At 41.7% G+C, this 27,501-nt stretch overlaps 1 protein-coding gene across 5 annotated transcripts in view; it reads left to right on the top strand.

The window, feature by feature from the left end:
* TBC1D22B (TBC1 domain family member 22B) overlaps positions 1-27,501 on the top strand; it is a 551,506-nt gene that overhangs the window by 321,196 nt on the left and 202,809 nt on the right. For all 5 annotated transcript variants that reach the window (XM_073615872.1, XM_073615870.1, XM_073615873.1 and 2 more), the window contains one exon: positions 21,085-21,150. In XM_073615872.1, the coding sequence (XP_073471973.1) occupies positions 21,085-21,150 (66 nt within the window). The remainder of the gene's footprint in view (positions 1-21,084; positions 21,151-27,501) is intronic.

The raw sequence follows: 27,501 nt of genomic DNA, 5'->3' as shown, positions 1-27,501 counted from the left end.
GATGCAGGCGCCCAGGTTCCCGGCCAGGCCCAGGTAGGAGAGGTGCGGTGGCACATCTTTCCTTTTGTGTCACTGGGTGTTTTTATCTTTTATGTGGTTCAAAGAAAACCTGCTGCTGTCTGCTATGGGGTAAAATTTTTCCATTAGCAGTTCAGCAAAGGAGTGAGACTCAGGGCACTTAGGGTGTTGGCTGGGGGTATTACTTCTCTCTGAGGCCTTAGTTCTAAGGACCTGGCTTTCTCTTGTTTCTCTGTTTCAGAAAGCTACTGCCAAATCAGAGAGAACAGGGAGAAAGTGCCCCTCATGCAAAAATCCTTTAAGGGACTCTTGGCCCAAACCACTGTGCAAATCCTGCATTGCGGATTTAGTAAAAGAGTCCTCACAAGAGTGCAAAGAACTCTTATCTTCTGTGAGGAAAGAATTAGAGGCCCTAGGGACAGTGCATTCCCTTGTGAAACGCGGCCAGAGTTCCAGCCAAGAACAGAGTTCTCACTCCAGTTTCCCTCAGTCCACTTCCAGACAGGTGGAAAGTGAGTCGGAGGAGGAAAGGGAAAGCATTCCACCCTCAACCATTGATTCTGAGGAGGAGGAGGAGGTGGAAGAAGAGACAAGATCATCTAGATATAAGCTTTCACTTGAGGCGGTGGATGAATTACTCAAGGCAATGTTACTACCCTGGAGATCCAGGAAGAAAAAGCCCAGCTGTCCGTGCATGGCAAGATGTACCAGGGGCTGGAGGAAATTAGACACAGGGTGTTCCCTGTGCATAAAGTGTTAACAGACACTATTAAAAAGGAATGGAAGGATCCAGAGAAAGGACAGTTCTTTTCTAAAGCCCTCAAAAGGAGGTTTCCTTTTGAGGAGAACGAGGAACTGTTGTGGAATAAAAAAACAAAGATAGATGCTGCTTTTTCTCAAGTATCTAGGAAAACTGATTTAGCTTTTGAGGACATGGGTATTCTCAAAGATGCTATGGATAAGAGGGCAGATGGGCTACTGAAGAAAGCCTGGGACTCATCTCTAGCTAATCTTAAGCCAGCAATGGTGGCTACAGTTGTGGCTAGGAATTTGGAGTGTTGGTTAGATCAGCTTAAGAATCATGTGGTTGCAGGTACCTCCAGAAAAGACTTATTGGAGTCCTTCCCTACCCTGCTTAAGGCAGTAAAATATATGGCAGATGCCTCTGCAGAATCTATCAGGATGTCAGCCAGGTCCTCTGCGCTTGTTAACTCAGCAAGAAGAGCACTCTGGCTAAAGACCTGGTCAGGGGATTCAGCTTCTAAAGTAAAACTGTGCGGAATTCCCTTTTCAGGAGACCTGATGTTCGGGCCAGAACTGGAGACTGTCCTTGACAGGACAGCAGATAAGAAGAAAGCTTTCCCACAGAAGAAGAAAGTGGTACAGCAGAGGAAAAATTTTCATCCTTTTCGACAAGCCGATAAGGAAAAGGACCAGACACAGAAGAGACCCTGGTCTTCTCAGAGAGGAAGAGGTAGAGACGGGGTACTCTTTAGAACCCCAGAACAAACCCCTAAAAAACAATGACCATCTAGTAGGGTCAAGTAGAGGTCAACCTACAGTTCAAACACATCTAAAAAGTTTGGGATGGCTTCTCAATCTTCAAAAGTCAAACCTAATACCATCTCAAAGGGAAGGTTTCTGGGGTACGAAATGGACTCGATAGAACAGAGAATTTTTCTGCCCCAGGAAAAAATAGAGAAGATGCAGTTGACTTTGAAAACACTTCAATCCAACGCAGAGATCTCTGTAAGACAAGTCATGTCTGCTCTGGGACTGTTGACAGCGGCAATTCCTTCGGTACAGTGGGCCAGGTTGCATGCCCGTCCTCTGCAATCAGATATTCTGATGAATTGGTCATACCAGGAACCTCTGAAGAAGAAATTCAACATAGGGGCAAGAGCAAAAAGATCGCTTTGGTGGTGGAGGAACCAAAGAAACGTCTCAAAAGGGCTTCCTTGGGCCTTTCCGGTAACCAGAAGGCTGACTACAGATGCCAGCGCATGGGGATGGGGAGCTCATCTGGAAGAAAAAACAATTCAGGGAGTTTGGACCAAACCAGAGGTGCGAAGATCTTCAAATTGGAGAGAGTTAAAGGCTGTTCACCTAAGCCTCCTCTCCTTCCAGGAATGTCTAGTGAAACAACATGTCCAAATATCGTCAGACAATATGACGGCAGTATTATATTTAACAAAGCAAGGGGGCACAAAAAGCAGAACTCTAATGGTTCTAGCTCATCGTATTCTAAGATGGGCAGAGAACAATGTGGCCTCTCTATCAGCAGCCCATCTGAAGGGGACGGAAAACACCTTAGCAGATCTCCTCAGCAGGAAAGAAATAAGGGAAGCAGAGTGGTCTCTCAATCAGGAATTATTCGAAACAATCTCCAGGAGTTGGGGTTACCCCCAGGTGGACCTCTTTGCAAAGCAGGAAAATGCAAAAATGCCAGTCTTCTTCTCTCTTCAGAGACAGGATCAAGCTGTTGGAGTAGATGCGTTAGCTCACAAGTGGGACTTCCATCTGTCCTACGCTTTTCCCCCGTTTCAACTGATACCAAGGGGGTTAGCCAAATTCAGATTGGAGTCCACGGAGCTAATATTAATAGCTCCTTATTGGCCAAAAAGACTCTGGTTTTCAACCTTGATGAACCTCTCAGTGAAACCTCCTTGGAAATTACCAATCTGAGCAGTTCTGTTGAGTCAGGGCCAGATTCTCCATCCAGATCCAGCTTATCTCAAACAACTTGGTTTCTGAAGAACAGATCTTAAGACAGAAGGGTTTATCAGAGAAGCTTATTTCTACCCTCCTTGCGAGTAGAAAAAAAGTGACCAGAGACATTTACTTTAAAGTCTGGAAGATCTATAATTCTTGGTGTTCCAGAAAAAACTTTGATTTTCGTACTACAATTTCAGTTTTGGAATTTCTTCAAGAGGGATTGGAGAAGGGGTTAGCAGCAAGTACGCTCAAGACGCAGGTAGCTGCTTTATCAGTTTTTTCTGGAAAGAATCCTGTCAAGGGAATCTTTAATAATCAGATTTTTTGGGGCAATGGCAAAAGTAAAGCCTAGACCTGTTAGTTTTCCCAAATGGTATTTATCTTTAGTTCTTCAGGGACTGACTAAGGCACCGTTTGAACCCATAGAAGAAGCATCATTACGTTTTTTAAAGACTATTTTACTGGTAGCAGTAACTTCCGCACGTAGAATTAGTGAGTTACAAGCCCTTTCAATTAAAGAGCCCTTTATGAGATGTCTACAGGATAGGGTAGTCTTAAGGACGGATCTAGCATTTCTACCAAAGGTGGCTCCAGTTTTTCACCGTACACAGGAAATCATTCTCCCTACATTTTGTCCTTTACCTTTGGGGCACGAGAAGAGGCATTCCATACTCTTGATGTCAGGAGGCGTCTGCTTAAATATCTGGAAAGAACAAAGGAAATCAGAAAGTCATCTTCACTCTTTGTTTTAATGAAAGGTACTCATAAAGGAGGTAAAGCTTCCAAGAGCACCCTCGGAAGATGGTTAAAACAAGCCATTAAAGAGGCATACAAATCTTTGGGTCTGGAACCTCCGGAAGGGGTATTACCTCATTCTAATCGAGCAGTAGCGGCATCATGGGCAGAAAGGGCTGGGGCATCTCCTGAGCAAATCTGCAAGTCTGCCACATGGTCCAGTTTTTCGACTTTCATAAGGCACTACCGCTTGGATCTACTATCAGCCTCGGACCAATCCTTTGATAGGAAGGTTTTACAGGCAGTAGTCCCACCCTGAAGTAAGTTTCTCGGTTATCCTCTCCAAGGTGCTGTCCTGAAAGGCGAAGGGAGAAAACCTTAGTTAGACTTACCGGTGACGGTATTTCTACGAGCCTTTCAGGACAGCAGCCTACTTCCCTCCCTTGGTTATCATATGCAAAGTATAATTATAGGACTTGGTAATTGTCTGATTATATTTTCCAGCATGTCAGAGGATTTCTCAGTAACAACTGACGGCATGGTGGAAGCAGCTGCTTTTTAAAGGGGCGTTGTCACACAGTTTTTCCTGTCAAGAGGTGGAGCTGCGCTCTCTCCAAGGTGCTGTCCTGAAAGGCTCGTAGAAATACAGTCACTAGTAAGTCTAACTAAGGTTTTTTTTTTCACTGAGGCTGATGTTTTCCTGTAGGTCTGGTGCCCATTTTCCTATAGCTTAGCCAGCCATGTCTATGGAGGGGGGCAGCGGCCATTCTCTCACAAACTGCACCAGTGGCCATTTTGTAGTGGTCAACTGTGCAATAGCTGCCTATGGGGTGGCCATTTTCTTGTAGCCAACTGGCAGCCATCTTCTGTACTCCATTGCTAGGGAAGAGACTGGGGGTGGTCCTGGGACTCTCGTGGAGGGGGGGTTTGTAACAGCCAAGCAGGCAGTGGTACACAAGGCAGCACAGCTTCTGGGCAGCAACTCACCGGTTGCAAGTTCATTCCAGGGTACCCCTTCTCTCTCCCCCCCCCCCCCCCCCACCACTGCTGCAGGCTAGTTCTTGGCTGGTTAGCCTTCCTCTGATTCCCCCTTTTTGTAGGTTGGACCTGCTGTGCTTTGCTGGGTGGCCCAGGACACCGCTTACCCTCCTGGACCTCACTTTAAGAGGAGGCTGGTCCCTCTTTTTCCTCAGCTCCCTTGGTTGACTCCTTGCCGGCAGTCCAGGAGTCATTCATCTCCCAGGTGGAGGCAGTGTCTGGTTGCAGAAAATGCCCCCCACCATCGCTCGCATTTTCAGACTCTTCTGAGCCAGAGTTGGGCTCTGCCTTCATGGGCTCTTTTCCTGGGGATCCTGATGTGGCATCATAGGATTCCTCAGATGATCACCTGCCTTCACGTCAGCACATGAGGAGGCGTGAATCGCAGCACTGATTGCCTCTGTTCATGAGGCGCTAAAGTTTGAAGGCTCTGCTGTGGTAGGGGATACGGTCCCCATACCTGTTGGTACTTACAAGCTGGCTAGGTCTGTTTTAGGTCTTTCCTTGCCCCACATACTTTGACAAATTTCTCTACAAGGCCTTAGAGCATCATTAGCATTTCTTTGTACGTCCTAAACGCTTCGCTGTGTGCTATCCCTTTTGAGGAGGATCTTCTGTAGACATGGACCCTCCTATTTCTAGGCTCAACAAGGCTATAATGATTCCGATGGAGGAACCTTTAATCAGGGGGTTCAGCCATGTGGTGCCCCCCGTACATTTCCCGTTACCACCCTGGGACTTGAATTTGGTTCTTTTGGTTCTCTAGAAACCTAATTTTGAGAGTATTCAGGACATTCCCCTGCTTACTCACAGAAAGTGGCATTCTTGGTTGCCATTATGTCTGTTCAGCGGGTGTCAGAGCTGACCTTGTTGTGTAAGCCTCCTTATCTTGTGGTTCTTCCTTCTCCCTCCTTCTGAATGTGGTGTCGGCTTTTCACCCGAATAAGGACATTGTCCTTTCCTTCTCTGTGCCCTCGGCCATTGCATCCTTAGGAAATGACATCACAATCCTTGGATATGGTCCAGGTGATTATGGTGGATTTGTCTTCTACAGCCCCCTTTCGGAGATGCGACTCTTTGTGCTCACAGGCGGTTTGTGGAAGGGCATGGTGGCCTCTTCTGATACTATTTCCTGTTTAACTCGGCAGACTGTTGTTCAGGCATATACCAACAAGGACCCTATCTCTTAAAGAAAATTCCATCCAAGTGCATATGCAAATCAACAAATATATACATAAAATATCTCCAGAAGGTTAATTATATATAAATAAAAGTACTTAAGTGACCAATTACTCATGCTTATAAATAAAATTTCCAAAGTCCAAATAATCAATGCTGTGATTATTATTATTATTATTCAGGATTTATATAGCGCCAACAGTTTACACAGCGCTTTACAATATAAAAGGGAGACAATACAGTTACAATACAATAAAATACAAGAGGATTAAGAGGGCCCTGCTCAGAAGAGCTTACAATCTAATAGGGTGGGGCAGGTGGTACAAAAGGTTGTAACTGTGGGGAATGAGCTGATGGAAGTGGTAGGAGATTAGTGATAGGCTTTCTGTAACGAGCCCCTTGCTCGCTCGGTTCCACTCTCCCGACACTCCTCTGCAGCTATTGAATCAGATTGCAACGGGACTAGATCTACAGCTCTGTGCCGTTCTAGTCCAGTTGTGATAGCTCAGAACAAACACCAGGCAGGCTGTATGTAAGTTCAAACAGGAATCTCCTTTATTGCAAAATACAGGCTTTTATACACTAAAAGTGGAGGTGCAGACCTCCTGCTCATATTACTCTAACAATACAGCTGTAACCTAATTAACCTAATTAACATGAGCTAATTAACTAATCCCTTTAGACAGCCTAGATGACTCAGACATGACCGTTAGGCCAGACTGGCCGTCTTGTAGTTCAGAAAATCCAATCAACAATATCACAATCAACATAGACTCTTCTTCACACAATAGCAGAGTTAATTAACACAAATAACAATGGGGATCTAATGACTCTTAGATCCCATAGTAGACTTATTTACAATACACATTTTAGCAGACAATAGACAGACAGGTGTTGGAATTTACATCAGCATCTCCTAACAGTATCTGTCCCAGCATTATGAATCAGCCACTATTCCAATATGGCAAATCCAGGGTCCCCAGACATACAGCTTACAAAGAGCACCGTTCCCCCAAATGCAAGGGCCCCCGATCGATCGGCAAGAGGCTAGCATACAGTCCCCTCCAAAAGTCTCTTTCCCGGCTAGGTCTGTCACACTTTCCTACAGAAATGAGTTTTCAGGGATCGCCTGAAAGGTAGCAAGAGTAGGGGATAGCCGGATAGATGGAGGTAGCGAGTTCCAGAGGATGGGAGAGGCTCTGGAGAAATCCTGGAGACAAGCATGGGAGGAGGAGATGAGAGAGCTTGAAAGCAGGAGGTCTTGAGAAGAGCGTAGAGGTCGATTTGGGTGATATTTGGAGACAAGATTAGTGATGTAGCTCGGGGCAGAGTTGTGAATGGCTTTGTATGTTGTGGTTAGTATTTTGAATTTAATTCGCTGGGTGATTGGGAGCCAGTGTAGGGATTGGAGTAGAGGGTTGGCAGACACTGAGCGGTTGATAAGTCTGGCAGCAGCATTCATGATAGACTGAAGAGGGGATAGCCTATGGAGAGGTAAGCCAATGAGAAGGGAGTTGCAATAGACAAGGCGAGAGATAACAAGTGAGTGAATGAGGAGCTTGGTGGTTTCATTTGTTAAAAAGAGAGAGTGTTGCGGAGGTGAATTCTACAAACTTTTGACAACGATTGGATTTGAGGCTGAAATGACAAGTCAGAGTCTAGGATTACACCTAGTACCCTGGCGTGAGGGGAGGGACTGATGGTTGCATTGTTGATTTTGATGGAAAAGTCATGGAAGGGGGCACGGGCGGGGGGGAATATTAAGAGAGATTTAGTTTAAGGAAGTGGTGCAACATCCATGCTGATATGTCAGTTAGTAAGTTAGCAATGCGAGAGGAGACTGAAGGAGTGAGGTGAGGAGTAGACAGATAGATTTGGTGTCATCAGCGTATAAGTGGTATTGGAAGCCGTGGGCAGTTATTAAGTGACCAAGGGAGGAGGTGTAGATAGAGAAGAGAAGGGGTCCAAGAACCGAGCCTTGGGGGACCCCCACAGAAAGGGGCAATGGAGAGGAGGAGACAGAGTTGTAGGTAACACTGAAGGAGAGCTGTGATAAATAGGCAGAGAACCAGGATAGAGCAGAATCTCGGAGGCCAAGGGAATGAGAAGGAGCGGGTGGTCAACAGTATCAAAGGCCACAGAGAGGTCAAATAGTAGGAGTATGGAGTACTGGCTGTTGGTTTTAGCAGCTAGTAAATCGTTAGTGAGTTTTAGTAAGGCAGTTTCCGTGGAGTGCTGCGAGCGAAAGCCAGACTAAGGGGTCAAGAAGGTTATTTTCATTGAGGTAGGAGTTAAGACGGTTGTAGCCTAAGCGTTCTAGAAGTTTAGAGGTGAATGGGAGCAATGAGATGGGTCTTAAGTTGTTCAGGTCGGTAGAGTCCAGTGAGGGCTTTTTAAGAATGGGAGTGATCTGCGCATGTTTTCGAGGGGAGGGGAAGATGCCACTAGAGAGGGAGAGATTGAAGATGTGGGTGAGGGAGCATAGGATAGAAGAAGAGGGTGACCGTAGTAGTTGTGAGGGAACAGTATCCAAGGGACAGTTGGTTAGGTGGGCATCCGAGAACATTTTTGTAACCTCTTCCGTAGTAGCCAATTCAAAAGAGGAGAGTGTTAAATGTGTTGCTAGGCAAGCCTTCATCCACCAGGTGCAAAACAAAAAACAGTTAAGTGCTGGGTCTGTGAGATATTTTATGTATATTTGTTGGTTTGCATATGCACTTTTGGATGTATTTTTATTCATGTTTCTATATGAAATTATTGTACATTTATTTGGTTATTTCAACACTGGCACTTTATGGCACATGAACTGGGGAAGCGCATCTATCAGTTTTGGAGATTCATTTTTTGTTATGTATTCAGACAATTAGAGTGCTGCCTCCCACACAAATGTACAAGTGCAGAAATACTTTAAATTTTTACAGATACCATGAACCTCTTCCCAACCGCCTATAGCAGTTTTACTGCTACAGGGAGGCACCTGTGGGCTGGGTCACGTGTATTTACGTGATCCGGCTCTCCCGGGTAGGTGGCATGCTGGCGCGCTTCTGCTGTGATCACACACAGTGGCAGCCCAGTGGCAGGTACCACAGACTCGATCGAGCAGAGAGGCAGAACGGCGGTCTGCCTATGTAAACGAGGCAGATCGCCTTTCAGACCAGAGGGAAGGCATGGTTCCTGTGATCCTGCAAAGCAGGAACTAGGATCCATGTCTTCCCCTAGTTTTAAAAGCACCTCCCTTAGTTTAGAAAAACACAGGCTAGGCACACAGCTAACCCTTTGATTGACCATGATGTTAACCCCTTCCCAGCCAGTGTCATTAGTACAGTAGTATAAAAAAACAAACCACGCTAAATAAACTAAATGAACAAACGGCAGCAGCTCAGCCATAACATACAGTGACTAAAAAAGGAAAGAGAAGCTGCGCTATTAGTAACTAAATATGAAGTTAACATGGTGAACCTAAATGTCAAAATGAAGAAAAAAGGAAATTACATGGTGAGCAAAAACACCGGAAAATTTAGAAGGTGCAAATCTGTGAATCACGTTTCAAGTAAATGAATCGCTTTTCAGAGCCCTCTATTGATGTCTGTGACTCTCAAACACGGCAAATCTCTCCACCACATAGATTTCACGCTTACCAGATGGCATGCAGTGTAGTGCTTGTGGGGAATTACCCAGCTGGGCCTTGATCATCACCGGTCAGATTCAGATGACAGCTCACATCCGAGAAATCCTCCTATGATGGAGGAGGACGGATGGTCTAGGATTTAAAAGTGAATCCAAGGGAGCCAATCTCGTTCAAAGAGGGGACTTAAAGTAATCCAAAAAAGGAAAGAAGACTCGCCATAGTGTAAAAACCAGTGTAACATTTATTTAAATAAAGTAATGCACTTACCTCTAGGAGCTGATAAAACAGCATAAAACAAGAAAACCGGCTGGCTAAAGGTAAACGCCTGTCCCTCCGGGTTCTTGTCAACGCAGTGATGCCAGCACGTCCCTCCTCCCGTCAAGTTCCGTCATATTTCATCACAATATGACATCATCCTGGGGCACGGGCAGCGTGCTGACTCACCGCTTAAATAACATATACATTTGGAACCACACCTCGATCTTAGCCTCGGGCGAGCAGACACAAAAATCCCCATATTGGAAAAGGGAGAACCTATGAATCTCTATTAATCAAATGCCTCAGCCTCCTCTAAAACTCTAATAAACACAATGGGACTACAGAAGAGAGAAGGTATTCTTATGTACTATACTTAATAAAATAAACTCTAATGAAAACACCATATGCTTAAAATATGCTAAACGGAAATCTATAAAAAAGACCAAAAGGAGTCACCAGTATCAAATGCGCAGACCTAGCACGCCACTACTACCACCTGTGGTCTGCGAATAGAACACCCAAACAGATTATATTTAATTCAAAGTTGGATGCAGAAATCAACTTTAATATGTTAGGGTGTGTGTGTAAACCATATATAATATCAATACCATCCATCTCGCAAATACAAAAAAAAGAGGAGGGTGGTCATTCTACTCCGATTAAGGTAAACCTATCAGGAGAGAACACACTTACTTGGGTCTTAGTGGCACCCGAGGGTGGACAAAAAATAGGAAATGAATATAATTAAATGAAAAACTCCCTTAACCTCTTGCCGACAAGCCGCCGTCGATGTCCGCCGGTGACCCAGGATCTCTCCTCAGAGAACCAGACTGGGGATCTGTCAATATAAACACAGATTCCCGTTTTGTCAGGGAAATAGAGAGAAATCTGCTGTTCCTAATGTCACAGTCCCGCTAACGATCGCTGATCACCGCCATTACTAGTAAAAAAAGAAAAAAAAAATTATTAATAAATATATCCCCTATTTTGTAGACGCTATAACCTTTGCGCAAACCAGTCCAATATATGCTTGTTGCAATTTTTATTTTTTTTTTACCAAAAATATGTAGAAGAATACATATTGGCCTAAACTGATGAAGAAATTCTTTTTTATATATAGATATACACATATCTATATATAGATATAGATATATATCTATATATATCTATATCTATATATAGATATATATAGATATATATATTCTAGCAAAAAGTAAAAAATATTGGGTCGCTCTTTTTTTGTTTATAGCGAAAAAAATAAAAACCTCACAGGTGATCAAATATCACCAAAAGAAAGCACTATTTGTGGGAAAAAAAGGACGTCAATTTTGTTTGGTTACAGCATTGCATGACCACACAATTGTCAGGTAAAATGACGCAGTGCCGTATAGCAAAAAAATGGCCTGATCATTTAAGGGGGAAAATCTTCTGGGGCTGAAGTGGTTAATGTGCCACAACGACCCCCAATGGACAACATCTAAATAGCGAGATATCATTTGGTGCTTATTATGCTTGGGTCTCCATCCTAAACCACAAATAAAATTGGAAAGATGGGTCAACACTTTAACTGCCACCCGAGATTCACAATGAGTTTACATACACACAATAAATGAGAAAAATTACCCTACTCAATAAAGGCATTAACATCACATAATTCACATAATTTTGGTTCAACAACCAATTTTTTTGCCAGTATAGAGGAGTGGCTATGGGAGCTAAATGTGCTCCCAGTCTTGCCAACCTCTTTATGGCCCGATGGGAGGAGGATGTCATCTATGCACAACAGAGACCTTAGGTGGTCCTTTGGGCAAGATAAATAGATGACATCCTCCTCCTGTGGGATGGCAGTAGTTCTGATTTGACTCAGTTTATCAGCTCTTTGAACATCAATAGGAGAGGGATACACATGAGTCATGAAGCGAGCCTTACAGAGATTGACTTCCTAGATGTTAAGATTGCTGTTAGGTGACAGATTTGTCACTTCTACATATTTTAAGGCCACAGACAGAAATTCTTATATCCCAGATAACAGTTGTCATCATAGTTCCTGGTTGAGTTCTGTTCCCAAGAGCCAGTACGTGTAACTTAAACGTAATTGTACAGAGGCTTCAAAAATTCTGATCCAAGCTGACACTCTTACTAAGATGTTTCTTGAAAAGGGTTATTACAATAAGTCTTTGCGGACCACTCCTAATCACCCAAATGAACAGGGAGGATTTGCTTAAAGAGAAATCCCTGCTAGTAAGAAATAATACGGCCCCCTTAGTTACATTTATATTACACTTTTTTTCTGTTCAGCATCATAATCTTAAGCATCTTATTTACAAACATTGGCATATTCTGGGTATTGATAGGGTGCTGAATACTGTTTTGCCCACAAAACCTCAAGTGGTCTATACGGGAACTCCCTCCCTCAGAAATAGAATATCCACCAATGTTTTCGATCCTCCGGCTAAAAACAATATTTTTTTCTAAAGCCTTACAGGCTTTTAACCAATGTAGGAATTGCTGAGCATGCTCTTAGTGGTTGTACGTCAAGTAGAAACACCAAATTTATCTCCACATACATCAAAGTTTGAAATTAAACCCTTTATTACATGCTCCACCACAGGAGTGGTTTACCTCATTCAGTGCCGTGCTGGCTACAGTGTGTCAGCCGGACTAAGCGTCTGTTACATGTTCTACTTAATGAACATGTAACTAACATTTTAAAGGGCTTTAAGAAACACTCTGTGTCCAAACACTATTTATTGGCACATAATAAAAATCCTGCTAATGCAACTTTTTTGGGGATAGATAAATTTAGCCCCCATTGCAGGGGTAGCTCTTTGGTAAGAGAAATCTCCAAATTAGAAATGTCATGGATTTATAGGGTTAAAACATCTTCTATTTTTTTCTTATTTATTGTGTGTATGTAAACTCGTTGTGAATCTCAGGTGGCAGGTAAAGTGTTAACCCTTCGGAAAAAAGGGAATGTCCCCCGTATGGGGTTTTCTAGGCAGCAAAAGGTTGAGAAATACTACGTGGAGTGTAGTTAATTATGATTTTATTATGACATGGTATCAAAAATTTGACAAACAACGGTCAAAACATGAGCTGTGGTACATGAGATAAAAACAATAACACCACTAGTGTGGCTATACACAATGATACACAGTGCTCAAACACTAAAGTAGAGATGATATGCAAATTCTGATGCGTTTGGACCCCACCAGGTCTTCAGAGGATTTTGTAAGCTGTAGAGATGTTGTAGAGATCCCCTCTGTGGATGCACCGGCCAACCGAGGATTCTTGTATCAAGTAAGGGGGTTTCCCCTCTAAAGGCTTTTGAGACATCGCACAATACAATGTGATTGGTAATTATACAAAAATGTCTACTATCTTCTTTTTACTTTGATTATAATTACGAATGCCAACACATGTAAACATCTCTACAGCTTACAAAACCCTCTGAAGAAGACCCCGTGGGGTTGAAACGCATCAGTATTCGCATATCATCTCTACTTTAGTGTTTGAGCACTGTGTATCATTGTGTATAGCCACACTAGTGATGTTATTGTTTTTATCTTATGTACCACAGCTCATGTTTTGACCGTGTTTGTCAAATTTTTGATACTATGTCATAATAAAATCATAATTACTACACGTAGTATTTCTCAACCTTTTGCTGCCTAGAAAACCCCATACGGGACATTCTCTTTTTTCTGACATTATCCGGGGTGTGCATTTATCTTCTTTTTTCCCCTAAGTGTCTTCCCTTTCTAAAGTGTTAACCCTTCTTTCCAATTTTATTTTGTCATACAATTGGTTTTAATTTTTAGTTGTGGTTTAGGATGGAGACCCAACCTATTGAGGACCAAATGATATCTTGCGATTTTGATGTTGTCCATTGGGAGTCCTTTGTGACACATTAACCACTTCCGCCCCGGAAGATTTTCCTCCTTAATGACCAGGCCATTTTTTCCATACGGCACTGCGTCGCTTTAACTGACAAATGCGCGTGCGACGCTGTACCCAAACACAATTGAAGTCCTTTTTTTTCCCCACAAATAGATATTTCTTTTGGTGGTATTTAATTTTTCCTTTCCTTTTTTGCTATTTTAAATATCCCCCCCCCCCCCCCCCCAAAAAAAAATGTAAAAAAATAAATTCTTCATCAGTTTAGGCCAATATGTATTCTAATACATATTTTTGGTAAAAAAAAATTGCAATAAGCGTATATTGATTGGTTTGCACAAAATTTATAGTGTCTACAAAATAGGGCATATATTTATGGCATTTTTATTATACTTTTTTTTAAATTACTAGTAATGACGGTGATCAGCGATTTTTTTTTTTTTTTTTTTGCTGGATTGCGACAGACAGATCGGACACTTTTTGGGACCATTGACATTTATACAACGATCAGAGCTAAAAATGGCAACTGATTACTGTATAAATGTCACTGGTAGGGAAGGGGGTAACACTAGGGGGCGATCAAGCGGTTAAGTGTTAAATAGGGAGGTGTTTCTAACTGTGGGGGGAGTGTACTGACAGGGAGTAGAGAGAGATTGCTGTTCCTGATCAATTGGAACAGCAGATCCCTCTCTACTTCCCTGACAGAACAGGGTTTACCTTGACATCCCCATTCTGGCTCTCTGAGGAGCGATGGCGTGTCACGTGCACGCCCCCTATAGCTCTTAAAGGGGTCGACGTACACCTACTGTGGTTTGTGCAGGGGAGCCAACCTGTTGCAGTATAATGATGGCGGCTGGTCGGCAGTAGGTTAAGGGATTTGCAAAAATTAAGACCAAACAAATGTTGCGTGAATAACAAAACAATAATTACTGATACATATTGATATCTACAAATTACAATAGGTGTATCTAATAACCCATAACGTGATTATATACCAAGTGTAAAAGTGAATATTTTGGAATGATACAAAATCAATCCATAAAAAAACAAACAGTCTGTATAAGTAAACGTCACATATTCCAATAGATTCCAATGGAGGGTGAATCCACAGTGATGGGTGGTGAAAGTTCACACCGAAGTGGCTAGTGAAATGTGAAAGTCAACTCCACCATTGAAAAAATACTACCGCTTACCAGAACGTGTTGGTCCCTTATTACAGGGGACCACACAAAACGAATGGCTGCAACCCCAGCCCGGGATCCCTCTGGCAAGCCCTGGTCTTCAAAGTGTCAGCAAAGGTGGTCCGCAGACAGAATCGGCAGGAACCAGTATTATGCCAGAAAAACAAAAAGACTCCACATAGTGTAAACCTGTTACATTTATTATATATAAAAATAGGTGGCAACTTACATCAAAAGGAGAGTTAAAACGCATGTAAAAGATTAGCCGGCCGGCTTGTACAAAGCCCGTATACTTCCGGGACTCAGTGGTGACGTCAGGGCGTAGCTCCTCCTCCCTACGTCATTTCGTCTCAAGTGGACGTGGTCACGGGATACGAGCGGCGTCCTGATGCACCGCTTAAATAACAATCTATCAACTACGAACAACTAGCAGCCTAGCAGCCCCGCTCTGAGTCACAGGATCTGAATCGCAGGGCGCCATCCTACTCAAGGGAAAAGCTATGGGCAAACCCAACGATGTAGCTGAGGCCGTAAGCAATAAATCACCCATGGGGATGAATATACATAATGTCTGGGAAAAACACCAGGAACTATGATAAACATCAAAAAATATGAAAAACTAGATACTTCTTACAGATAAAAACAATATATAGCATAAACAATGTTATCATTGCTAAAATCTGAGCTACCAAGTGGTGACATACCTCACTTGATAATTTAAACATTAAGGCTGCAACCACCAGAGCGGACCAAAACACACCGCACGTAAATGGTAACTCAAGGTAGAAATATACCAAAAAAAAACCTCACTGAATATATAAAAAATAATTTAAAAGAATATCGGGAATTACAATTTCATGCTCGCAATTCTATTGCTAGGGAGGCGCCCCGCCATCATTCCCCATAGACCCCTCACAATATAAATACAAAATGCACCATGTATGGAAATAGTATCAGACAAATGACCATGTATAAAGATAAATCGTGTCATTATTAACCATTACCAAATTAAAACCATACATAAAAAGGGAAAGGGAATGGAAAATTATAAAAATATATAGAAATACAAAAAAATTGAAAAAATTAAGAAAAATTGTATATATATATGAAATACTAGTGGTAAACTGGCATTGAAAAATACCTATCAAAAGGGCCATCTAGCATCCCAATGAGTATATATAAAACCCCACCGGTGGAAATCTGAATTGTCAATAAAGGAGTTGACATCAACTTCAATGTTAAGACCGAAAGGGGTGTAACATTTCACCTTATGGACCCAGGCCATTTCCAACCTCGAGATACTTCTGACTAACCCACTACCCCTCCAGTGAGGTCTGAATTTGTCGATCCCCAAAAAAATGGTACCAGTAGGGTCTCTCTGGTGGGTGGTCAGATAATGTTTGGAGACGGAGTGTTTAGTGAATCCTCTACATATATTATTAATGTGTTCATTTAGCCTTACTTGCAAGGGTCGCTTGGTCCGACCCACATACTGCAGGCCACAAGGGCACTGCAGCATGTAGATGACCCCAGATGAAGCGCAGGTAATAAAAGGTTCAATGGTGAATGATTTGGAAGTATAAGTAGAGATAAAACTGACAGTTCTCCTAGTTCTACATCTATTAATTGAGCAGCCCTGACATTTCCTGCATTGATAATAACCCGTTAGTTCAGAGAAAAAAACGAATCTAGGTATCGGTGGATTCAAAATGTTAGGTGCCAATTTGTCCTTGAGGGACGGTGCACCCCTAAAAACGACCTTTGGCTTATCTGGGAGGATAGGTTTCAAAACCTATCTAGTTTTTCATTTTTTTTTATGTTTATCATAGTTCCTGTTTTTTTTCCCAGACATTATGTATATTCATCCCCATGGGAGATTTATTGCTTACCGCCTCAGCTACATCGTTGGGTTTGCCCATAGCTTTTCCCTTGAGTAGGATGGCGCCCTGCGATTCAGATCCTGTGACTCAGAGCGGGGCAGGGTTGCTAGCTGCTAGTTGTTCGTAGTTGATTGTTATTTAAGCGGTGCATCAGGACGCTGCTCGTATCCCGTGACCACGTCCACTTGAGACGAAATGACGTAGGGAGGAGGAGCTACGCCCTGACGTCACCGCTGAGTCCTGGAAGTATACGGGCTTTGTACAAGCCGGCCGGCTAATCTTTTACATGCGTTTTAACTCTCCTTTTGATGTAAGTTGCCACCTATTTTTATACTATAATAAATGTAACAGGTTTACACTACATTTCACTAGCCACTTCGGTGTGAACTTTCACCACCCATCACTGTGGATTCACCCTCCATTGGAATCTTTTGGAATATGTGACGTTCACTTATACAGACTGTTTGTTTTTTTATGGATTGATTTTGTATCATTCCAAAATATTCACTTTTACACTTGGTATATAATCACGTTATGGGTTATTAGATACACCTATTGTAATTTGTAGATATCAATATGTATCAGTAATTATTGTTTTGTTATTCACGCAACATTTGTTTGGTCATAATTTTTGCAAATCTCATTGCTTAGCGCGACTTTTCATTTTATTTAATCATAGGTTTGGTGTAGTATAACACTTTTAGTCGCAGCTTTTTTATGTTTTTTACCTATAGCGCAGTATTTCTTATATATCTAATAGGTTAAGGGAGTTTTTCATTTGATTACATTAATTTCTTATTTTTTGTTGACCCTTTGGGTACCGCTGCGGCTCAAGTAAGTGTGTTCTCTCCTGATAGGTTTACCTCAATCAGAGTAGAATGACCACCCTACTTTTTTTTAGTATTTGCGAGATGGATGGTATTGCCATTATATATGGTTTACACACCCTAACAGATTAAGCTAATTTCTGCATCCAACTATGAATTAAATATAATCTCTTTGGGTGTTGTTCTATTTGCTGACCACTGGTGGCAGTAGTGGCATTCTAGGAGTGCGTATTTGATACTGGTGACTCCTTTTGGTCTTTTTTATAGAATTCTGTTAAGCATATTTTATGCATATGTTTTCATTAGAGTTTATTTTACTAAGTATAGTACATAGAAACGTCTTCTCTCGTCTGTAGTCCCGTTGTGTTTATTAGAGTTTTAAATGAGGATGAGACCTTTTGATAGAGATTCATAATATTAGGTTTTTCCCTTTTCTAATATGGGGATTTTTGGGTCTGGTTCTTCCCTTTTCTAATATGGGGATTTTTTAGTTAGGTTTTTCCCTTTTCTAATATGGGGATTTTTGGGTCTGCCCGCCCGAGGCTCAGATCGAGGTGTGGTTCTAATTGCCTGTTTAAGCGGTGAGTCAGCACGCCGCCAATGCCCCAGCACAATGTCCTATTGTGACGAAATGCATCGGACAGAGGGACGTGCTAACGTCACCACTTTGCCAAGAACCTAGAGGGACGGGCATTTACCTTTAGCTGGCCGGCTTTCTTTTTTATTCTGTTTTATATGCTCCTAAGGGTAAGTGCATTACTTTATTTAAATAAATGTTCCACTGGTTTTTACACAATGGCGAGGCTTCTTTCCTTTTTTGGGTTACTTTGAGTCCTCTCTTTGAACAAGATTGGCTCCCTTGGATTCGCTCTTAAGTGCTAGACCATCCATCCTTTTCCATCATAGGAGGATTTCTGGGATGTGAGCTGTCATCTGAATCTAACCGATGATCAAGGCTGGGTAATAAACCACAAGCGCTACACTGCTTGCTATCTGGTAAGCATAAAATCCATGTGGTGGAGGGATTTGCCGTGTTTGTGAGACACCCTGACATCAATAGAGGACTCTGTAAAGCGATTCATTTACTTTGAAGAGTGATTCACAGATTTGCACCTTCTAAATTTTCTGGTGTTTTTGCTCACTATTTAATTTCCTTTTTTTCTTCATTTTGGTAATTCGCTTCGCCATGTTACCTTCATATTTAGTTACTATTGGCGCATTATTTTCCATCATTAGTACAGTGACCGTGCATATTTTTTAGCACTGATCACTGTATAAGTGTCACTGGTCCCCAAAAAGCGTCAGTGTCAGAATGTCCGCCACAATATTGCAGTTGCATTATAAGTTGCTGATAGCATTACCAGTAAAGAAAAATATTCCATAGTTTGTAGACGCTATAACTTTTGCACAAAGCAATCAATCTGCACTTATTAGGATTACTTTTTACAAAAAATATGTATACATTGGCCTAAATTGATGAAGAAATTTAACTTTTTTTTTAATATTTTGCCCTATAGTTATACTTTAAAGTGGTTGTTAACCCACTGCAATAAAATTTGTCTTATGCCCTCTGTGCCATAATGACAAGTGTCCTTGTGCCTGTGTTATGTAAAAAATCTGCGGATGACGGAATCACGTAAATGGACCACGGTGTTAGCCCTGATTTTCGTGGACAGTTTGCGGAGGGGAGGGCATAGCCAGGCAGAATCAACCAGGTTTTTTAGGTGTTACAGGGGGCAAATGACACCGCACAAGCACTGTGCTGTATAATCTGCTTTAAAGGAAAAGGATTCTGTTTTTGTTTACCAAAAAAAAAAATCCTTTAAACTTTTGATGAAATCTGGTATCTTTGGTGCAACCTATCTTAACCATCGCCGTGCCATCTCTGTCCATCAGAGGTATTTTCAATTGGCACCCCCTGATGACAACATACCACATATATGCAGTGCCAGTAAAATTTTTCTCCCATTTTAAAATAAATTGTCAGATATATATTTGCATTTCCCAAATCGTCTTCCAGGAAAGCCCATGAGTTATGGCACCTCCTCCAAGAGGAACAAGAAACGCGTCACCAAGTACACTTTAAAAGGAAGTCTCTCTGCTGAAACGGGTCAGTTTTTGTTTCCTCTGGACGGAGGAAATATATCACCCAGAACCTGGGTGAGGGAAGGCCTCTGTCTTTCTGGCTATCCTATATTCTTCCACCCATACCTTTACCTTCCTGGCTCCAGTGGGAGCAGCTAGTAGGTTTTTCTGAAGAATTGCCCTCCAAGACCATTTCTCAGTACGGGAAGGAGCTAGCTTTGTTCGCTTTCTCCTTCTGTGCCTAGGGAAGGCCATGTCTGGAAGTGGCATACTCCCTAGACAGGGACTGGCACAGGCAGCAGGAGTTCCCGGTCCAGGTGTCTGGGTGCGTGCACTATAGGGCACTTTTTGGAGGGGGCTCACGCAGTAGCTGCGTTTGGGTTTGTGGCCTGTCTGTTTCTGTGTTCCTGTTTCACCAGATGATGCAGGGGCATTAATCCCGGCAGGGGTAAAGTCCTTTTCAGGCCCCGGAGGCTCTGGTTCCAAGCCTCATTGTCGGTGAAGGGGAAGGGCTGGCCTGGTGCCTTTTTAATAGCGTTTCCTTCAAGCACAGGCTGTCAGGACGTTACAGGTGGAGAAGCATTTTGGATTCTTTAATGCAGCCTATAGCTCATGCAGATACAGGATATCATCTTGTTTGTTATGCCCCTCCTTTTCCATGGTAAAAACTGAGGAGAAAAATTAATTTAATACAGTTGCCTTCTCCTTGATCATCCTTTAAGAGGCCAATATGCTCTGACTTTACTTTTTTACTATGCAATATATTTAAAAACATTTTTGGGATTCTTTTTATGCTGCTCTGCTATGCATCTTTCATGCTGGAATATTGACAGTGTCCCCTCGGGGATTATATAGATATATAAATATAAATAAATATATATATATATATATATATATATATATATATATATATATATATATATATATATATATATATATATATATATATATACTGTAGATAGATAGATAGAGATATATATAGATATATATATATCTATATATCTATAGATATATAGATATATATCTATAGATATATAGATCTATATATATCTATATATATATATAGATCTATATATATATATAGATATATATAGATCTATAGATATATATCTATATATATATATATAGATATATTTATTATCTCTTTTTTTTTTTTTGGATAGCTTTTTCTCCTTAATATGCCTTTTTATACTTGAATTTAGCCACCCAGGTTTAGCCTTCATAGAGATTCTTCTCCTTTATGTGACAGTGCTTGGCCTAGCGATTGGCCACTCGGACCGAGCACTGTATCCTCATTTAGGTTATGTGCTTTTTTTATACCCAGGATTACTGTGTTTTTGAAGTGGGACCTGTGGAGGAATGCTGTTAAGGTAAATGTAAATTGGTTGGACGGTGGTCTTTACACAGAGCTTCTCGCTTTGCTTTTAATGCAATATGACAGTTTCTCTCTCAGGCAGCTCAGATAACCATACTTTCCTCTCCCAAAGCACTTGCTCTGTTACACATTAGAAGGGCTACCAAGTCACTGCTAGGAGTAAAGGGCAAATCTAGCTGAACTGCTTGAATGAACCACTTGAATGACCTCAGCGTGTGAACGTCAGGTTTTAAAGACTTTTTGTTTAATTTTACTTTTATCATTTTAGATTCACATTGACATCCCTCGGACAAATCCCCTAATTCCACTATTTCAGCAGCCTTTAGTTCAAGAGGTAAGTGTATCTACGTCAAAATGTAACATCATTTATTCCTTTGCACAATTTATTTCCACTTTGTGTAGCCTACTCTTATTAACCCTTTTTTGCTGCCAGAGCCATTTTTGCGTTTTCTTTGCACACGTTTAAAAAATTATTTTGGGCCTTATGATTACACAAAACCCACAAATATGTATTTTTTGAAAGCAGATACCCTAGAGCAGGGGTCAAACTGGGGCCCCTCCCAGCTGTTGCAAAAGTACAAGTCCAATCATGCCATTGCCTGTGGGAATCATGCTTGTAACTGTCAGCCTTGCAATGCATTATGGGACCTGGAGGACCACCAGTTTCACACCTGTGCCCTAGAAAATAAAATGGTGGAGAGCGTGAATTTTAGGGCAAACAAACACAATAAATTACCCCAATTTTTGGTAAAATATATAAAAGAGGGAGGTTGCACCAAGGGAATAGATACCCAACATGTCAAACCTAAAATTTTTGTACGCATGTGAAATGGCGTCAAACTTCAGTACCCTATATTTTCTATAGGCGACGCTTCAAAAGCCATCTATAGCTATCAGTTTAGTGTTCTGGAGGAGGTTTGTGTTAGAATTATTGCTCTCACTCCAGCGTGTGCAATGATATGTAACATGTATCGCAATCGATGTTTTCACGCGTAGGCGCCCGACGCATGCGTTTACGTTCGTGCATGTTTTTATGTGGGGGGGCCCTCAAACATTTTTTTTTGGGGGGGGGAGATTTTATGTGCTTGTGTGTAACTTTATTTTTTTGAAAAAAATTACTTTTTTTTTATTTGACTTATTTTTTTTTTCATCACATAGGGGACAAAAAGTCCCCTATGTGATGTTTTTTAGGTGACAGGTACTCCCCTGCATGTCTCCCCTGTGCTCCATTAAATGTTTTGCAATGCAGATCGCATTTCAAAACATTATTTCCCAGCTAAGCTAGTCGGGCACACAGAGAGCTTGACCCGGAAGTGATGTCAGAAACTTCGCTTTCTGGGTCACACAAAGGAGAGGAAGGAGAACGGACGGGGGGGGGGGGGGGGGGTGAGAGCAATATCCTATTTGGAGAGATTGGTGGATCTGTACCAGTTTATACCAGATATTGGTGCATCTTTAACCTGCAGGTAAGTACGAGAACCAGAACATTCACCAAGAATGGAATGGAGTGGGTTTGATAATAAAGTTGACAGTGCCTCTACCCAGTACAAATGCACACCAGAATGGAAATACAATCTTTAGAAAAGATTAATAGTACATATATCCGATGTACAATCCGGTATTATCAGCAGTGTCCAACAAAAGTTCTGGTTGAATTGTGCACCTACACCTGTATGTGTGTGTGTGTGTATATGTGTGTATGTATGTATGTATGTATGTATGTATGTATATGTGTATATAATATATATATATATATATATATATATATATATATATATATATATATATATATATATATATATATATATATATATATATATAATTATACATACCCTGTCATCTCTTTTCTACCTTTACCACTCTACTTCGTCTTTCATTACTTCCACCCACTAACTTACTCACTGCTAATCACTTAAAAAATATTGACACAATTCGTCTCGATCTCCACTCTACAGATATCTCCCTCACTTTACACTCCTTGTCCTCCTGCACAATCAATACTTCTCTCTTTTAACCCAGTGGACCCTGTTCCTTCTCAAATACTACGGTCCCCCTCTGGCTCTATCCTACACTCTTTAACTCATATCTCCCTCTCTACTGGCATCTTCCCCAACCCTCTAAAACATGCTGGACCCCACTAATCTTAACAACCTAAGACCCATCTCTTTACTCCCTTTTGCCTCCAAACTCCTTGAACGTTTAGTCTACAACTGACTGAGCGACCACCTCATTGAGAATAACCTTCTTGATCCCCTTCATTCTGGATTTTGCCCACAGCACTCCATAGAAACTGCCCTTCTAAAACTCACAAATGATTTACTAACAGCCGAAACAAACAGTCATTATTCCATACTCTTACTCTTGGACCTTTCCTCTGCCTTTGATACAGTTGACCACCCACTCCTCAAAAAAGCTTTCCATTGGTTCGAATCTTGCCTATCTCACCACACCTTCAGTGTCATTTACAACTCCACTTTCTCCTCTCCAACTCCTCTTACCGTTACTATTCTTGATCTACATGTCCTCCCTGGGTCAGCTGATAGCCTCCCATGCCTTCCACTACCATTTATATGGCGATGACACCCAAATCTTTTTCTCTGCCCCTCAGCTCACCCCATCAGTCTCCTCACCCATCATTGATTTACTAACACACATATCAGCCTGGATGTTAAACCAATTGCTCAAACTGACTCTATCTAAAACCGAGCTCTTAATATGTCCTCCCCCACGTGCCTCTTCCCCTGACTTCTCTGCCAAGATCATTGGCACATCTATTAGTCCATCCCCACATGCCAGGGTGCTAGGGGTAACCTTAGACTCTAAACTGTCCTATTAGGCCCACATCCAATCTTTGCCCAAATCATGCCGCCTTGGCCTCCGCAACATTTCTAGAATATACACCCCTTTTTAACTAATGACACCACCAAGCTTCCAATTCACTCCCTGGTTATCTCTCGCCTCGACTACTGCAACTCCCTCCTCGTTGGATTACCTTTACATAGACTATCCCCACTTCAGTCCATAATGAATGCCGCTGCAAGACTCATCCACCTTACCAACCATTCAGTGTTCTCAACCCCTCTCTGCCAATCCCTCCACTGGCTTCCACTCACTCAACTAATAAAATTCAAAGTACTAACAATAATTTACAAAGCCATCCATAACTCTGCCCCCAGCTACATCACTAACATTTTCCCAAAATACCAACCAAGCCGCTCTCTTTGGTCCTCCCAAGACCTCCTGCTCTCTAGCTCCCTTGTCACCTCCTCCCATGCTAACCTGCAGGATTTCTCCAGAGCTTCTCCCATCTTTTGGAACTCCCTCCTACTCCAATCTGTCCAACTGATCCCTTAAAACCCTTCTCTAACTAATACACATATATATATATATATATATATATATATATATATATATATATATAATATATGTGTATTTTTGTGTGTATGTGTATATATATATATATATATATATATATATATAACAATGGGACACGATCTCCAATGCAATGATATACTGATTTCTCTTTAAAACATGTAAATTGTAACAATTCTGCTGTACAGTTATGAGCATGCCATGCTCTTCATCAGGCATATATAATTTATTATTAGGATACCCCCAGATGAATGTTGCAACAAAGTTCAGTTGTAGGGGCCCATGAGGATGATGGCGATGTGGTGTTCATCTTTGTGTGGGAGACCTGAAGACAAAGTCTGTGCTGATGAAGCAACCCTTCACTGTTTCCAATCAGCCTGGATAGCAGCCTCACGTGCAGAAAACTGTGGTGTGGCACTGGAACTTAGAGTCAACCTTTCTACTTTCTCTTTAGTCCCTAGTAGATTCTAATCTGTCATGCAACTGGACCTCTATCAGAAGTGGTTGTTTGAGGCCTAACCTGACACTAGCCTATGCTGGGCATCGAACCTTAAGCTAAAACTGGTTATAGAACCTCAGACCAGAAGGGACAGGGTTAACTAAAATAACAGTAGCTCCATATAAATTATATTGCAATAAATCGGTTCACCTACCAATATACTGCAAGGTAATCACTACACTCATACAGTAGCACAGACTTGCCTATCTGGCACTATGCATGTGAGATAATAAAAATAGGGCAGAGATACTTTTGTCACAAGGATTTGGATACACACTAAAGAAGCTATGGGCAGCTGCAGGTAAACTGTTAGAACATGGGAACACTTGAGTAACAGTCCTTTCTGGCAGGTTATTGCTGCAGTTTCTGTTTGTCAAACTGCAGCTAATTGGATAACGAACACTCGATCCTGTATTCCAGAACAGAGTTCTGGCGGAACACTTGCAGGCACTGGGGTTAATTTACTAAAGGCAAATATACTGTGCACTGCAAGTACACTTGCTCCAGAGCGTAATAAATGAGGTAAAGCTTCACTTTTCAAAAAATACTCAGATGCAAGGAAAATAAAAAACACCATTTTGCTTGCACATGATTGGATGATAGAAATCATTAGAGCTTCCCCTCAGATCTAGAGCAGCTGCACTTGCAGTGCACAGTATATTTGCCTGTAGTAAATCAACCTCCCTGCCTTCTGCCATACTTTTCTGTGTTGATGCCCTAGAATAAGACGCTTCACTCATTTTGCTTTTTGAGGAAGGACATCTCTTTGGTGATGCACTTGATGAGTTCATAAGAGGTCACAGGAGGAAAAGTCGTTCTTCCACAATGGAAGGTTCCAAACCCCCCTCCTCAGGTGCTTCTACCGCCTCTAAACGAAGAGTGTCCCATCACTCTGCTCAGCCTTCATCTTCAAACCAATGTTCAGCCCTTCCTTGAGGTATTAGACTTGGAACACAAAGTTCACCAAGTCTACCCCAAAGCCCTTTTCACAAAGAAGGGGTGCTCCCATTTTTAAGAGTGGGGATACATCTGTTGCAGTTATCATTCCTTTGGGTCATAGATATCTCAGCCCTATCGATTCAGTCAGTGGTCTTTAAAGGGTACAAAATAGTTTCAGGCTCTACCTTCTAATCATTTTTTTCTCTTAAACCAGTCATCTGTCTAAAGAATTATATTTTCAGACCACCCTGAACTATCTTTTGTCCCAGGCAGTGGTCATTCCAGTCCCTCTAGAGCAGTGGTCATCAACCCTGTCCTCAGGGCCCACTAATAGGCCAGGTTTGCAAGATAACTGAAATACATCACAGGTGATATCATTTGCTGCTCAGTGATTGCAGTATTCTAGTCTGCATCTCCCCAAGGTAATACATAAAACCTGGCCTGTTAATGGGCCCTGGGGACAGGGTTGATGACCACTGCTCTAGAGGACAGCTTAAAAGGTTTCTTTTCAAACATGTTCACAGTACCAAAACCCAATGGAGGCGTTTTGTCCTATTCCGGACCTAAAGTCCATAAACAAGTACCCTTTTTGTGTTCAAAAGTTTCACATAGAATCCACAAGGTCAGTTATTGCCTCGCTTTATTTTGCCTACTCCCAGATCCCAATATGCCCGCCCTAGACAATGCAAATGCAGAAGGGAATGAAAAGGACATTGAGGCAGTATTGGAGGAAGCTGCGGAAATGTTTTTCTTTACCAGATTTTCACCTTATTGAAGAGGGAGCTTCACACAATATGCTTACTAATGTGGATAAACTCACTCCTACCGTCTGCAAAAGCCTTGGCATTGTGCACCTTTGTCCTCCATTCTGTTATGCCCTTTGGGAACAAAGAGACCAATAAAATCCTTAAAGACATTCCTTCTTTATGAACGGGTAGAATGTGCAATCTGTGACGGTCACTCCAGAAAGGCTTTTCAAACCTCCCAAAATCTTTTCTGAGCCTTATCCAGTGAAAAAATAATTCATTACACAATGGTCTATTCCTGTAGTTGATCTTGCTATCTCAATCTTGAACAAACCCCTCACTGTACCTATTCAAGATGTTCCTTCTTTCAAAGATTCTGCAAATAAGAAGTTTGAGATGCTCTTAAAGGCTCTCTTTACATTGGCAAGCCCAGCCCTGCAACCAGATATTGCTGCAATTTCGATATGTCAGGCTGCAATTGGCTACTGTTTCCACAAAGGCCCTTATCTCGGTTCACATGCTTAAAAGATTGGACAGCTGAAGTTGTCTGTAGAAGACACCTCACACATATGCCTTTTCAAGGATTACATCTGTTTTGGGAGGCACTTAACCAATTCATAAAAGATGTCACAGGAGGGAAGGTTTTACTTCCACAGCGGAAGATCCCAAAACTTTTCTCTGAAGCCTCTACCTCTGTAAAACCTAGAGCACCTAAACCCTCATCAATTACAGAGGTACAGGATAGAGTTCATAACTCAATCCCTGGGCCCTTCACCTAAACATCTTCAATCTGATATGTCAGAAATGGGGGACTCTGGCTGTAGACATCCTAGTCTACAGTTTCAAAAACAAACTTTACCTCTTCTTGTTGCCAGGGCTGAGAATCTTCTGGTGCTAGCCTTGAATGCCTTGATAAAACTCTGGTCCCTGTTCAAGCTAATCTACACGTTCCTTCCAGTGCAAGTAACATCAAGTCACATAAGGACTCTCGTGGGGGATTTGGCGCTGTTCAAAAGTGAATTAAAATAAAACAGTATCCCAAAAAGATGTGCATCGAAGTGTAACGACAAAATATGTGGAAAATACTGTAAATAAATACGTATATAGTATACAAAAAGTGTGTCATGTG

The sequence above is a fragment of the Aquarana catesbeiana genome, linkage group LG02 (assembly GCF_042186555.1).
Source record: "Aquarana catesbeiana isolate 2022-GZ linkage group LG02, ASM4218655v1, whole genome shotgun sequence".
Lineage (NCBI taxonomy): Eukaryota > Metazoa > Chordata > Amphibia > Anura > Ranidae > Aquarana > Aquarana catesbeiana.
The sequence above is the reverse complement of the archived record's forward strand: the minus strand, read 5'-3'. Positions and strand labels throughout refer to the sequence as shown.